This window comes from Accipiter gentilis, chromosome 2 (assembly GCF_929443795.1).
Source record: "Accipiter gentilis chromosome 2, bAccGen1.1, whole genome shotgun sequence".
Lineage (NCBI taxonomy): Eukaryota > Metazoa > Chordata > Aves > Accipitriformes > Accipitridae > Astur > Astur gentilis.
In genome coordinates this window covers 3,536,421-3,551,782 of record NC_064881.1, presented here as the reverse complement: position 1 = coordinate 3,551,782, position 15,362 = coordinate 3,536,421, and the positions used below count along the sequence as shown (strand labels likewise).

Below are 15,362 nucleotides of genomic sequence, written 5' to 3'. Positions count from 1 at the left end.
TGCTAGACATATTTTAGAAATTAAAAATGACAGTAACAACTGATGCTTCCATTCAAGCACAGTGATAGAGGCAGGTGTCTCTGTTTCAGTGACAGCTCCAAAACCACCCTCCCATCCCTTTCCCTTATGTCTGCTCTCTCTTCCCCCTCACTTGATGCGAACATCCTTAACAATCAACACCTTTCCTAGACAAGCACACTGTAAGGCATTAGCAACTGCTTTGAGATAATTTTTCTCTAAGAAACGTTAAGAGTATTGAACCTTGTAATAAGCCTAGAATAGGACTATGCTTTGCTTTTTAAAAGCCTTCTCTGAATGCTTTAAGGAAGATTTGGTTATATTTGGCAACAGAATCTTTCAGTCTTCCTGAAGGGGTTAGGTAAGTGTAGCACCTTCCTCTCAGCACCCAGTCTGTTCTTTCCCTGGTATTGTTATTACGGGCAGCAGTTTCACTGAGCAATTAGGAATGGACTTGCCTCCAAAAGACTTTATTTCAAAAGTAAGGGGTAAATGCAAGACAAATGTCTAACTTAAAAAAGGGAAGAGGATGCAAGTACTGCAATGAAACTGGCAAAAATGTCAAGGTTGTTTACTGTTTATGTAGTATCCACCAAAATAGTATTTTTTCTACTGTTATAATGAACTAGGGTAGTCCTACCCTAACACTGCTTTAGTGCAGCACTGAAGATCAATGAAGACCTGTATGATGCAAAGAACCATGCAAGAATACCACCAGAAGATCTTAAGTTTTTACTTTACCACCAGTTTTCCAACAACAAAAAAAATTTAAAAAATTGCTTTCACAGCACACTGTGAGAATGTCACATGTAGCAACACTGTATTCTGCTTGATAAAGAGCAGCATCAGAAACAGCAATCAGAGTTAAAGTTGATCAGAATTTCTTCATTCCAAACCATCCCACTCCATCAGTTCATCTTTAAAGGGGTTGTTTTGGAGAGAAACATTGCTAGATTTTTAGAACTTGCTAAAATAAAGACTGACATTAAGAATAAAAGCATGAGAAAAAGACAAAATTTGAGTATTCTTTTTGCACTTGTAAGCAAAAAGTTTCATTTAAAAATACTGATGATCACTATTTAGTTTTCATAGTCTATGATTATCTTCAGAGTGAGTAAGAATGTTCAATGCTCTACCAAGAATTTCAATTTAGAGATAGGATTGTTAATTTTTTTTTTCTTGCTTGCACCGAGTTCTTGGAACCACTTGTATATTAAGAGTGAAGCTAACTGAACTTACTCTTTGCTATGCAACTTGGATGCAGCCCTCAGGATTTCCTGGCACATCACCAAAGAAGTCCTCTGCTGGCTGGATTCAAATCCGTTTCTCATGTAATACCAACTGTATTTACAGAGATGGATAGAGCCACATTCCATGTATTTCAAATGAAAAGGTCCAGACTTTTGCATATATAAAGACACTGGTTTGGTAAATTAACATTTTCACATGATTGCAGTGCATAGTTTGAATTTTTGTTTCACCCTTGGTGGAGAAGGATAAAAGGTTCACTGACATTGTGTCCATATGCAATTTTTAATTAGTTTTTCAAGTAGCAATAGGAAAAAAAGAGGGACTCTCCTAGTACGTTTTCCCACTAAATACTTCAAATTATTTTTAAAAATTGTTTTTTAAAACTAAAATATATAAGCTCTGAATCATGCAACATAGGACCACCTCAGCTACATTAGTCTGATGTAACTGGGCAATTGGTGAAGTTGTCAGACCATCCGAAGAGGTAGTGACAGTCCATTCTCACAGTGCCAGCCTGATGTGTGGGCTATGTTAAAAAAAAAAAAAACAACACTGAGGCATCACTATATGCTCACTGTGTTTTCCATTTTGGTATTCCCAGTCAACCACTCTCTCTTGACGTTGGTAGTTGACATTTACCACTGCACCAACATAGTTAGAAGCAGTAAATTTGTGTTTCGTTTCTTTAGCAGCTATACACTCCGTGCTATTCATCATATATAGGTGGGTCTCCATCATTTGAAAACATTGACAGTTTCTTTCCATGATTCTGCACGTGATCTTCATTCATCTTCTCCAGAGCTTCAATCTAGAGAGCCAAAAATAAATCCATGCTGAAATCATAAACACACACCTGCACCAGAATGTTTCTAAACAGTGTTAAAAGGTAGCTTCAGATGACCGATCAGATATATCCCATACTGCTATTTCAATGATTCAGTCACTTGTATGGAGCAACATACTTTGGAAGTACAGCTTGAAACATCTGTTCTCAACAAGTTCGTAAAACGAACAGCACTCCTTTATAGTTTCATGCTATGTAACTGAAATGCACGAGTTGCAGGGAGGACTGGATGATTCTTAAGACTTCAGCTGCATTCCCTTTCTCCAACTCTGAACACCTCTACTGTAACTCAGCCAATCCATCAGCATCGGAGAAATTCCAATACTAAGATTACAAATCCACTGCAGCCATTTTTAACAGTGGAAGTTGAAGACAGTTATACTTTGATGTTTTGTGCAAAGTAACACAGTACAGTAGCTTATTGTGATCATCAGATTGTTACATTTGGATTACTTCCTCCTGTACTCCAGGGGAGATAATTTTAGTTACTAATGACTAAAGTCAAAGTCTGAAGTTTAAGGATGGGCTGCTCAAATTCACCTCTATGTAAACAGTAATGTAAGTCCTTCCAATAACATTTGTTTTATGTCATCTTTTGTGCTTACAACAACCCCACCCCCAGCACCATCACCCCCAACCCCAATTCTCACAACAGTCAGTGAGGGAATTGGTTTTTGCTCAATTAACCAATACATAAGGATCATGTAACAGTGACATTGTGTTCTGTTTATTTCTTCCTCACTTTCAGGACCTACCCCAGGAGTTAACTAGTTGCAAGCTCCCACCTACTATATGCTGGACTAGCATAAACCTAAACTATTATTAGGAATCAAGTAGCATAGAACTGCCATGTTGCCCTTACTTTAATTATTTTTATAAATGTCTGATATCAGGATGCATGCCTTGAGGAGTTACAGCCAAAATTTGAAAATTAAAAGCCAAAAGGTGACCAAAGATTCCTGGTCCATATTTACATTAGCATGATTTTAGGCTTGAAGATTGAAAATGCTAGCCTAAACTTTAAATTCAAGTAAGTTAAAATCTGTAACATGAAAAATAAGCAGGAGAACAATTACTATTTTTAACCCAGCTTTCCTTTCTCTGCAAAACCTTTAAGGTATATAAGGAAAGACAACAAAGCTAGCTTTTAACCTAAAACAGGTAACTACATTTTCCATGACAACAAAAGAAGCAACTGTATGCAACATGAAACTTTTTATACTCAGAGCAGGGGGATCAGGAAAGGGGGTGGAGAGGTCTGTCAATCTGAGTTTCTGACAGTCTGTATTAGGTTGAAATAATTAAGTTTTGAAAGAGAGATGCAGAATGATTGCTAAAATTATACTCGCACACACTAATCATACAAACTAAACATGGAAAGGTAAGGTATCACAATAGCTACTGTAACTAACCAGATTAAAATGTTAAGACACAGAGAAAGCTATACCTCTGCTTGGAAGTCTACTTCATTGTCAGCTGTAATATTTAAACCTGAGACAGCATTGAAGAGTTCACGCTCATTGAGTGCTTCTGCCACACCTCCTTTCTGGAAGAACTAGTCAATATAAAAAGCACACATGAAACCCTTTACTACACAAACCAAAATACTTCCCCAAGTTACAATTACAATATTTAGTCAAAGTCATGTTTTTGCTTTTGTTGACCTACAGGTAAAAATAACTAAAAGAAGTTTTAAGTTCTAGTGGTACCGTTTTATTCTTCCACACTTTTTTCCCTTTTGGAGAACACCATCAGTACTGACAATATGCAAGAGCAATCATATGTAGACATACATATATGTGGTGGTGATCATTTTTTATGGAGTTGTATTGGTTGATTTTTAGTTAGCTCTGAATTGATTTTATCCTGAAAAACATTCAGCATAACAGAAGACTGTCAGACAAAGAGGTCTTACCTGTGAAACATTCCTACAGTCTCTGAACAAAAACTCAAGTCCATGAGGATGGGTTGGCTCCACAGACTGACTGACATCAATAAGCCAGACCTGTAGCCACAGAGAGATAGCAATTCACTTTGTATTAACATTTCACATTAGATGAAACCTTTCCTGCCCACATTAAGAATAAGCTCACCTTCCCGTCATGCCAAAGCATATTGTATTCACTCAGATCTGCATGGACTAGGTTGCACTCCTTATACAACTGTTGCATCATCTGCAAGGAACCAAATTAATGAATGAAGTATGCTATACTCCAAATAAATACAGTTTGCATGACTATAACAAAAAAAGTTGCCCTCCCACTCCCCCCCCCCCCCCGCCCCTTCCCAAAGGGGGAACTTCAACAAAGTTCCATACAGGGAATCGCAGTTTTTGTAAACTGCCAGCAAACTAAGCTTTTATCACTGAGCTTCGCTTTGGCAAGTCAGAAGAATCACTCTGGTAAACTCACATCAGCTCTGCCAACCAGTCCAAGTACATGAGGCAGATAAACACGTTCTCTAAATATACCTGTCATTCTCACCCCTATCACACAGGAAAGAAGTCTCAGTCTTAGCTACTGAATCCTAACTAGTATGCATATTCACTTAAAAGATGGTTGCGTTGCTCTAATGGTCTGAAGATTTGAGGCACAGACCATTCATATTATCAAGCTGCTGGGTTGGTTGGGTTTATTGGGGGTTTTTTAATGTCTACAGGAAGCTAGTAGCGAGTGGACAGTTAGCAGGTACAGGTTTGAACCAATTACAGCGGATAATAGGAAAGTAAAGTATCCACCATGAAATATTCTAATTCATTCTCTGATTTCTAGATTTGTTACAAAAGGGGGGTAAGGAGGCGTTATCCACTGGAAAGTCCTTAAGCACTGTAAATTAAGTACTCGGTAAGCCCAGAAAGACCTCAGAGAACTTACTAAACCACATACTGCTTCTATAAAAGGAGGACTACTTGCTCACAATTCCTCTGCTGCTAAGTATCTGTTTGTCATCAAGTTCCAGCATGTTTTCCACTCAGATTAAGATTCAATTTATTTTTTTTTTTAATGCATAATTTCTTATTTATTCTAAGTCACACATTAAACAGCAGCAAACTAAGCCTTTGGACTCTGTATCTTGAAAGTGATGCAAGCATCCTGAAAAGTAAATAAATGCTGATTTGTCCTTTAAGTTACTCCCCTAAAAGAAAACACAACCCAAAATTGGAGGAGAAATCAGCACTGGCTTACATTAAGAATCTGATAGTAGGCTTTTTTCATATCTTCACTACTAAGTGTTACATCCTTTAGTTTAGGAGCTGGGACTTGATCCTGGCCAATGAAAGACATAACCAAGACATGTTTCTTAAGGATAACCACTTGAGGACAAGGAATTCCTGCATTCTGCATTCTGTGGATCAGAAAATAGATACCAATTAAGAAAAACAAAACAAACCCCCCCAAACCCTACAGTTCTAGTTCCTGCTTGCTCATTTCCAATCTTAGAGAGCTGTGAGAAACTTGATCCACAGTCAAAAAGTCTTTGAAACAGACCAAATTGAACAAATTATGTATTTCACATAGGAAAATTCAGATCTTAAAGTCATAAGTAGATCTAACAATGCTCACTGAAAACTAATTACTTTTACAGCTAGAGCCTCTTAACTTCATGGGCTTGTAAATTCTGCTGCCAAATCCCTGAAGATGCTGGCAATTCATTAAACTGTAAGAAACCTGAGGCTTATTCAATCTGTGCCAGGCTGTATACTATTTAGCCCAAAAATTAAATCTAAACTTCTACCCAGACGTAGTGTCTCTCCCTTAAACAGACATTTGGCAACTACACTTTTTTTTGTTTTCCTTTACCTTGTTAAGTTATGCATTTCTTTCTCAGCCCACATACGAATAATCTTTCGTGGATTCAATTTACTGAAGCGGTCTTTAAATCTGTAGTCATCCTTAATATATTTGTCACGGTTCTTGAATTCATTAAGAGTTGTTTTAAACACTTTGATGGCACATTCTGGAGGTATAACTTTATCTTCAGTTGCACTTCTCATGGAAAAAGTCAAATATTTAACAAAGTTAATTATTCACATCTTTACAAGCAAATGCATGGGTTTGGTTTTTTATATTTTTTAAACATTGCAAGATTAGTGATTTTTAATATAAGAGAGGAAAAAGATCTGATTTTCTATCAAATTTGGAAGCCAATTCAAGTTAAGAGTTCTATGATTAAGCTTATATATGAATGTTTATGTTTTGGCATTTTGATTATATGTTGCTTACCAAATAGGTTCCATCTTCCAATTTGTTAATATTTTACTTAAATATCATAGCTAATAACAGCCCTGTTAATGGATGTTCTTGCTTCAAGAAATTACAAGTGAAAAAAGTCCTGCATTAGAACAATGATAGTATCACAATGTTTTGTTAAGCACCACAAAGATATTGCCCATTGAATACTAAGCAAAAGAATACTCCTGAACATCATTTAAGCAAAGTTCAATTAAAAAAAACCAACCCCCCCAAATCCCCACACCCCCCCAAAAAAACCCGCATCTCTTCTCCCCACCCTCAAGCTACCTCTCTCTTGATGTCTCTAAACAGGTTACCTGTATTTGGGGTTTATTAGCTCTTTCTTTACTCACTTCAAACTAGTGGTGTTTCAATGTACTACAATCACTACTAAGGTACTACAATCCTTCCAGCATGGTAGCCTTCAAAACTGGACTCTTGCACAACTTGCAAAGTGAAGAGCATCCCAACACCATTCTCAAGGTAACCCAAAGTAACAAACAGCACCTCCCCTTAATTGTACAGATGGAGCTGATAATACAGTCTTCTATCTGTATGGAAAGACAATCTTTAGATAGTCCAAGATCATCATGACAGCTCTGTAGTCTGGGGCAGGTCAGCAGAAAGCATTCCCCAAAATCTCAAGACTTCTTTTTTATAGAAGGACCCCAAAATCTCAAGACTTCTTTTTATAAAAGGAGTACATATTTTTCCACAAAAAGCTACAGTGGATTTGTCCCTGTTCATTAAATGGTCTCCAAGGAGGAAAGTGAGGATGTTTTTATTTTACAGTTGGTACCATTTAGTTTTCAGATTTTACTATTATATGCATATACATGAATACAAACTTTAAGTCTTGGGAATGAAAGCTGCAGATTTAAATATTTTTGTGGTTTCTGCTTTTTTGACCATCTCTGGTACTTGAAGCTACTGTCAGTAACAAACAATATACTTACTTTCCTCCATATGCATGAAAAACAACAGATTCTTTTCCTGTGCTGATGCAGCCTGTGATGGTCTCCAGCATCCCAGCATTGACCATCTTATATAGAAGTAAACGCGTTTTAGGATCCACTGCTTTCTCCTACAGGCAAGAAATGAATATGCAATTCATTAAAATAATTCTTTGCTTTACAGTGAGTTTAGAGTATTTATATACTGCAAGCATTGAACTGGATGGAAGGAATAATGTATGAAGATCATTCTCTCAACTGATAGAGAGAAAAAAACAAAACAAAACAAACAGATGAAGCAAAGCCAAACTGCTCCAGCACTGTCATCTTTAGCCCCTAAGATTTAATACTCTCAGATACCTTAGAGCTGTATAGCACATATAGTATTCTACCAATTCTACATAAAGTACAGACTGTAGCTCAAGTGCACTTTCCATAGCATTTTCAAGAAGTCTTTACAAATCATGAATCAAAATATCCCAAATTTTATATTCCTTTTATATCAGTAACAATAAAATAAAGCAGAACACCCAAATTTGAAGAAGTCCACAGCAGGAATTACCAGAGGCCCTGCTCTCAACTCACCCATAAAGCATATCAACTGACTTCATAAATTATTAGGTCAGAGTCTACTCGATCACCTCATCTTCCTGAAACTTGCTATGAAGACATATTTCAAGCTACATGGTTCAGCTGCAGAGGATTAGTCCTCTGGATGGTTTTCATAAATAATTTCTAGGCAGTTTTTTCACTGTAGCTGATTAAAAGACAAGTTTAGAAAGACAAGGAAAAATATGGATGCTGCTTGGTCTTATTTTGATATGGCTGTCACAGTAATGCAGCTCAAATAAAGACAGCCTTTTTCTAGTAGGAGCTGGATGATATCATCTCCTTCAGCAATGCTAACATAATATCACTTAACTCTTTTATTAAATATGGAATGTTTCAAGGAAATTACCAAAACAGTGTTCAGCTGTTACACAAGCTATAAAGTATACAGAGATACTTTATTAAAAACATACAGCAGTGGAGTGCTCCTTCTTTTCATGGAGCCTTGCGCTTCGACGTTCCTCAGAGTATGCGTGTTGCTTTAAGGCGTTGAAGACTTGATTTGATAACTTTAAGTCCATCCCAATTCCATCCCCAACTTGGAATTCAGGTGCAAACTACAAGTAGAAATAATAGAAATTTAAGTATTGTTACTAGCAGACACCAAAAGTTGGCACAAGCAGAAATTTCTCACTCTGATTGCCAAAAACCTAGGGTAGATTAGGACCTATGTGAAACCCACTTTGCGTAATGTTGTCACTATGTTAAAAAACATACTGCTCTAAACTCAGAACTCAAAGTTCTGCCCAAATTGATATGAGATTACCTAACATCCTGTAAAAATAGCACTTTGCAACGTTTCCTTATTTGCAGAAGTTGCACCAGTTACATTAAAGAAAATGGAAGTTATGTACTATGGATAAACAGACTGAAAAGCTCCAAATCAAACAATTTACTGAAAATAAGTTACTTGGCTCATCAGGCAAAATTAATTAAAAAAAAAAATAGGTTACACAATAGCTATGCTTTTCAAAAATAGCCTTGGTGTTTTATTTGCCTGTATAACAAACTTGCTGATAGCTTTGTTTTGCCAAAACAGTTCTGTGCAAATTCTTGAATCGTGGTCATTAACAAACTATTACTAAACAAAAACCCCATACAACTCGAACTGCCAACTTGAGTAACTACTCCAAACACTGCATTGCTTTCATCCAATAAAAGAAAAAAAATCAGCACCGTATACAGTAGCACAGATGGACAAGCATTAGTTCTTTGGCTGAATTACAGCATTCCAGTTTCACACACAAAGTAAGTTTCCCCAAGTTTTCACTTACATTTTCCATGCGAGCAGTGTTCTTTCTTCCACATACCACTTCATCGTGTTTAGTAGTAATGTCTTTTCCTTTTCCTACGAAGCCCTTTCTTGGTGTAGTAGTAGGTTTATCTGCCAGCAGTGAAAAAAATAAATCAAACTTTACATGTAAGCAAACACAACCAATGCTCGTAAAGGTTCCACAATACCCACAAAAGTAACATAATTTTATTTATTAAACAGACTAAAATACTTCAATCATATGATCTTAATGCAGTCTTCTCTTACCCTAAACAAGACAGCTTCTTTTGCTATGTTATGACTTACTTCTATGTCTTTTCTGGGATGTCAGATACACTTTTGGTGTGTTAATGACAGCAATATTCAATATAATGTGCAGACAGCCCTAGGCAAATGTAGATGACAGATATGCATATCCCACAATGCTTACCACATACAATAGTTATTTTGCCCGATTCAGCCACCAAAGCCAATGTACTGGCAGTCAGAAGCCTGAAGTTACCCGCCCAACTTCCTGCATAACACCTCCCAGTTAGGTGACCTCATTTTACATACAACTGGTATGTCTCCCTACATTCAAAAAACCTATTTAACTATATCATATTCTTAGGTCTATTAACCGAAGAAATTGTATTGTTTAAAACTGCCACATACCTGCTCTATAAGGATCATGACGGGTATCCTGCCAATCAACCTCATCCTCTGAGCTGTCACTGTCATAGGGATGCACCTTCCGATAATTTTCAAAGGATATGGAGACTTAAGAGACAAAACAAATAAGCGTGTCTGTGATTATCAGGGATTTGCTACTTCCTCACAGCTCTGTCAACTTAAGCGGAGTGCCAAGAATATCTCCAAAGCAAAAATATTTCTTCTGATGAGGGTACCTTTGCTATCTCCATTAATCTTCTTCTCTTCACGCCGAAGCTGTGCATCGTATTCCCTGTCAAATTCCATCTGCAGCATCTGAGCTAGCATTAGGTCACTAGAAGTGTCAATGTTTTCTCCTGTAATAAATGGTCCTTCAGCTACACTATGTAAAATGAAAACAGAAATTTAAAAAATTAAACACAGTAATCTAAATAGAAACACTGCTTTATACCATTTCATCACTCTATACAAAAGCCTTCATGTAGAGCTGTATAGAAACTAATGGATCCCAACTGTATGCACCCCTGCCAAGCCAAAACTAAATATTAATAGAGCATGACTTAATTTCTCTTTGCCACTCCTTTACAATACAAATATTACTTAAACTTTTACTTGTTTACCATTCTGTAAGAAGCATTAGGCTATATTTTTAACATGCCCTTCACGAAAGAGAAAGAAGGTATACAGGTGTATGTGTATATATATTTATGTATTTTAAAAAAAACAAACAGCGTTGCTTTGCTCTGCTTCACAGAAATGAACACAGGCAATATTTGTATGAGTTTAGACCTAGTAAGCTCTTGGCCTATGTTTAGAGCTTCCAAGTATTAGGAGGATATGGGTGATACACCTGACAGTTCTCAAAATAACATTGTACACTGTTAATAAGAGTCTCTAGAAGGGAAGAAAAAAAATATTTCTGACAATGTTTCTCAAAGCGTAGCTTCCAGACTAGCTTAAAGCACCCAAAACAACGAGAAGAAAATATCAAGAAAGAAGGAAGGGTGACAGAGAAGAGCATCTAAGAAAAGTTTTAACTGGGGAAGCTATCTTCACTGAAAAAGACCTGAAGAAGCAGAGTTTGGAGATAACAGGCAAAGCATTTACTGTATCACTACGCAGTAAGCACATTGTCAGAAGACGCACAAGAAAGAGAAGATGGCTTCACAACTATGGAGATCACTAATCCAGGATTTGAACTTACGCAACCACTTCAGGAAAAACAGCATTTTCTTCTTCCAGCTGCAGCTCTTTTGCCAGCTGTTCACTCATTACATCAGCAAGGGAACACGATATTGATGTTGTGTTAGGGGCTCCCCACGGACACTGTAAGTAAACACTTTATTCAAGTCGGCAAGAAATGCAGTGGCGACACAATAATCAGGACAATTAGCTATCACTGGCTTTAAAATAAGCTCACGTAATCTTCTAAGAGCCTGTCTTCTACAGATAGTTAAGGAACTATGATAAACTGAAGTACAGAAAATAACTCAAAGAGTAGTTTCATAAACTCACTAGAGAGAACTACGATTGAAAGGATGTTGACGGTCACTTACTAACGGGGGGGGAGTCAGTTTGTCAGTGTCAGTACCCTCTGAAGACGGGGCAAAGCCTTCCCAGAAAGTTTTCTTACAAGTGTACACGCAGGCTATGTAAAACTTCTCTTGGAATAACTCAACAGTAACGGCTTACGCACAGCTTCCTCCCCCATTTCTGGAGCCCTGAAAGGACAGCCCGCCATAAACATCCCCTCCAAACCGCAGAAGCCCGCACGCAATTTTGCCCCGGGAGGCGGCGGTCGGGTGACGACGAATCCAACCAAGCTGTGACTCGCTGCCTACCGCCTCGATAACCAAACTCGCCGAGATCCAGCCCCCGGCTCACCGGCAGGGCTTGGAGAGAAGCGGCTCGTTTATCAGGCTCTAACAGCAGCTCTCTCCACCGCGGAGATAACTGCCGGGAGCAGCGAACCCACGCCATGCCCTGCCCAGCGCGGCTCCTCCCTCCCTCCCTCCCTCAGGCCGCGGAGCCAAGCGCTCAGTTTGCCGAGTAACCGTGACCCGTCTTTTGCTGACACCGCTTCGGCGGGCGGAAGAAGGGCCGCGCCGTACCGCCGCCGCCGGTGCCCCGACAGGCCTCTGTCCTCCTCCACCTCGCAGGAGCCAGGCCAGCGGCGGCCGCACCTCTACGGGCCGTTAAGGGCCGCCGGGCCGGGCCGGGCCGGGCCGGGCCGGGCCCGCGCCCCCCCGCCCAGCCCGCGCTCACCTTACTCTGCCAGGCGGGGCCCGGCCGGGCGTCGGGGGCGGCGGCGACTCCTACCGGGTCCATCTGCGCATGCAACGGCGGCGGGGGGCTCGCGGCGAGGGCTCTCGGCAGGACGGCGACGCTCCCTATGCGACGCCTTCCGGGTCCCCCCCACCCCCGCCCCGTTCTCTCTTGCCGTCGCCTGCCGTCAGGCTCCCCATTGGCGGGCGGCTCGGGGCCTCACCCGCCTTTCCGGTGATGTCAGCGGGGCGGGCGCGGCGTCACCGGCCGGCCGCCGGGGCCTGGGGGCCGCCTGCCAGCTGAGGCGGCGGGCGGGCAGGCGGGCGGGCTGGCCGGCCGGCCGCCCTGCGAGCTCATGGAGAGCGGGGGCCGCGAGGGCGATGGCAGCGAAACAGATAGGATGAAATCCGATCGGTGACGTTTGCGTCTGCCTAAGGAAGTAACCAAGGGAAGGGGAAGGAAGGACCCGTAAGCGAGCAAATTCATTTGATCCTGATCCCATGACTCACCGTAAATACAAAATCAAGTCCTTCGTGTGTCACCCGACACCTGCTACACCTCAATCTCGTATGTCTTATATCTTTACATATCTTGCATCTTTATCTGGGAAACCGCGTTGCCATTAAAATGCCCTGTTCCCGGGGCAGGGGCAGCTGGCTGGCGTTCTGCTACAACGCAGTTGCTGCCTGACCGCTGCTCCAGCTCGTTTCCCAGCAGGAAGGAAGCGATGCCCGGAAGCCTCCTCAGGCCTGGCTCACCACCAGCTGCCAGAGGCCTCTGCAAACGGAGATGATGGTGCCGTCACAGCCGCTGTCGATACCCAGAAAGCCGGCCTAGCGAAGCTGGCTGGCTCCAGGAGCGGGAGGAGCGGTAGGGGCTCGTTCAGCCCCTGCGGCATCCCCCGGCCTGCTCAGAGTAAGTTGCCCGTTACGCATCTTTTGCTAGATGCCCACGCTGCCACAGGGCAGACCCAGCAAAAGCCACTCTTGTCGACTCTTAGGCGTGCAAGAATCAGCTTTGTTGGCCAAAGGTCATCTAATTTGACCTTAACAACCTACAATGACGTAAGACGTTAGAATCTCCCAAGACAACCTGTTCCAGTGTTCATGACTGCAGAAAGTCTCCAACTAAAGGAAGGGCAGAGAGTTTGGAAGAGGGTAGGGACCCAGGTTGTAACGCGCAACCTGCAGGCGCGACACAGGTGTGTGCCACGGAGGCATTAGGATGGCTTTGTCTGGTGATGCGGTACCACTGTGGTTCTTATCCTCTCTGCCCTTAGCCCTGGCAGAAAGAGATTATTTCTTCCCCTTTGCAGCTGCCTTTTGCGGTGTGAAGATTGCTGCCATGCCCCCTTCAGTCTTCTTTGGCTAAATTTATCAGCTTTATAAATGAGCAGAATGTCAAAGCAATGTTCTGCTGCCCTGAGAAAATCATTATTCTAGCACAGCTGTACAAGCACTGATTAAGAAAATGGGTTTTGATAGTTCTTGATTCAAAAAGACATTAATGATGACTTAATATTCCTATGTCTTTTTATTCTGTTTTTAATTTTCAGAAACAAGTTTTCTATATTAGTCTCTTAAATATTACCTGATTAGGCCTTGATCCCACGACCTCTTAGATGAATGGATCAAGCTTTGAACTGAATTATATTAGGAAGAAATGTTCTGTAAAATAACATGTAAACAAAATCCTTTGCCACACATTCACATCTCCTAATAAAAATAGTTTTAAAAATCTAGATAGAGTGGAAACTTCCCTTCATATTACTCAAAATAATTCCAAAGCTGTATAGCGATTACTTAATATGTAATTCAAGTTAATCATGATAAACCACATTGGCAGAAATTTCTATCTTCATTCTTAATGCCTCACTGGAAGTGGCTTATAAGAATTCAAACCCACCTCTGCATTTCGCTGTAGGAAGATGTATCATCTTTGCCCGAGTTTCCCACTTTTAATAAGAAATACTGCAGGAAACACAGATATCACTGCAATATTTTGCATTAAAATGATAGCCCACTAAAACAAAAAGTCAAAAGTATTCTTATCACATGCTTACATTAGTTTTTGTAGATACCTGTAAACTTCTCTTATTCTTTTTTAAAGCTTTACAGACTGAATTTTTGGCACAATGCAAAGTATACCTTTGTTTGCAAAATACGCATTTGACATGCTTACATAAACACATGCTCCAAAGTGGAAATGCTGTATCACCTACCCTGCCATCTCTATCGCATCCATTACAGCAGCATGTCAGTGATCTGTGTAGGCCTGGATGGACCAAACCTTTCAACACCGGAAATCCGACATCTGGTTTGGGCCACCTCCTTACAAACCAGCTAGGATTGCGTCTGACGGACCAAAATGCTTGAATTTGACTTGGTGCGGTGGAGACCGTTCAGCTGTTGTGCTCTGCTGACTTTGTCTTCCGAGGCTGAACACAGCAGGTTAGACAGGCTCATTTTATGGGCTGGATTTGGCCTCTGGTCTACCAGTTAGTGCCTCCCTCGGCCCCCAGTTTAGGCCACACTCAGTTCCTTATTTATGCTGCTTTGCTCTGTCCTCTAAAAATAGGGTGTATGTGTACAGGGCGAGCCCCGCACTTTGCATTACCTGAGCGGAGTCAAGGTGAGAACTGCAGAGATAGGGCCTTGCTAATACCAGATCTGGGAAGAACGAGGCTTACCTAGGCCATAATAAAAGAACACCCAGTAACTGTAACTAGGCAGGTCATGTCTTTCACCGCTTCTCTACCTCCCTGGGATATTTTTAGTTTACATGTCACCCATGAATCATAGAATGGTTTTGGTTGGGAGGGACCTTTCACAGTCATCTAGTCCAAGCCCCTGCAACAAGCAGGGACCTCTTCAACTAGATCAGGTAGCTCAGAGCCCCGTCCAACCTGGCCTTGAATGTTCCCAGGGATGGGGCATCTACCACCTCTCTGGGCAGCCTGTTCCAGTGTTCCACCACCCTCATCACAGAAAACTTCTTCCTTCTATCTCGGCTATATCCACCCTCTTTTACGTTAAAACCATTACCCCTTGTCCTATCGCAACAGGCCCTACTAAAAAGTCTGTCCCCATCTTTCTTATAAGCCCCCTTCAAGTACTGGAAGGCTGCAGTAAGGTCTCCCCGGAGCCTTCACTCCTCCAGGCTGAACAACCCCAGCTCTCTCAGCCTGTCCTCACGGGAGAGGTGTTCCATCCCTCTGATCGTTTTTGTGGCCCTCCTCTGGACCCGCTCGGAGAGGCCCATGTCTT

At 41.1% G+C, this 15,362-nt stretch overlaps 1 protein-coding gene across 4 annotated transcripts; it reads right to left on the bottom strand.

Moving 5' to 3' along the window:
• Nucleotides 1–727: 727 nt before the first annotated feature.
• RIOK3 (RIO kinase 3) lies at nt 728–12,259 on the bottom strand. 4 transcript variants are annotated; one of them, XM_049823023.1, is made up of 14 exons: nt 11,673–11,736; nt 11,528–11,552; nt 11,036–11,157; nt 10,068–10,213; nt 9,835–9,939; nt 9,182–9,291; nt 8,321–8,464; nt 7,302–7,429; nt 5,914–6,102; nt 5,299–5,458; nt 4,207–4,287; nt 4,029–4,118; nt 3,561–3,668; nt 728–2,077 (listed from the first exon to the last, which is right to left on the bottom strand). In XM_049823023.1, exons 2-14 carry the CDS (start codon nt 11,540–11,542, stop codon nt 1,976–1,978), a joined length of 1,500 nt encoding a protein of 499 aa, XP_049678980.1. In that variant the 5' UTR covers nt 11,543–11,552; nt 11,673–11,736; the 3' UTR covers nt 728–1,975. The 4 variants fall into 4 exon arrangements, with proteins under 4 accessions (XP_049678980.1, XP_049678953.1, XP_049678961.1 ...); XM_049822996.1 differs by lacking the exons at nt 11,528–11,552; nt 11,673–11,736 and adding an exon at nt 12,097–12,259; XM_049823004.1 differs by lacking the exons at nt 11,528–11,552; nt 11,673–11,736 and adding an exon at nt 12,097–12,258 and having other exon boundaries at nt 5,914–6,099.
• Nucleotides 12,260–15,362: the final 3,103 nt, after the last annotated feature.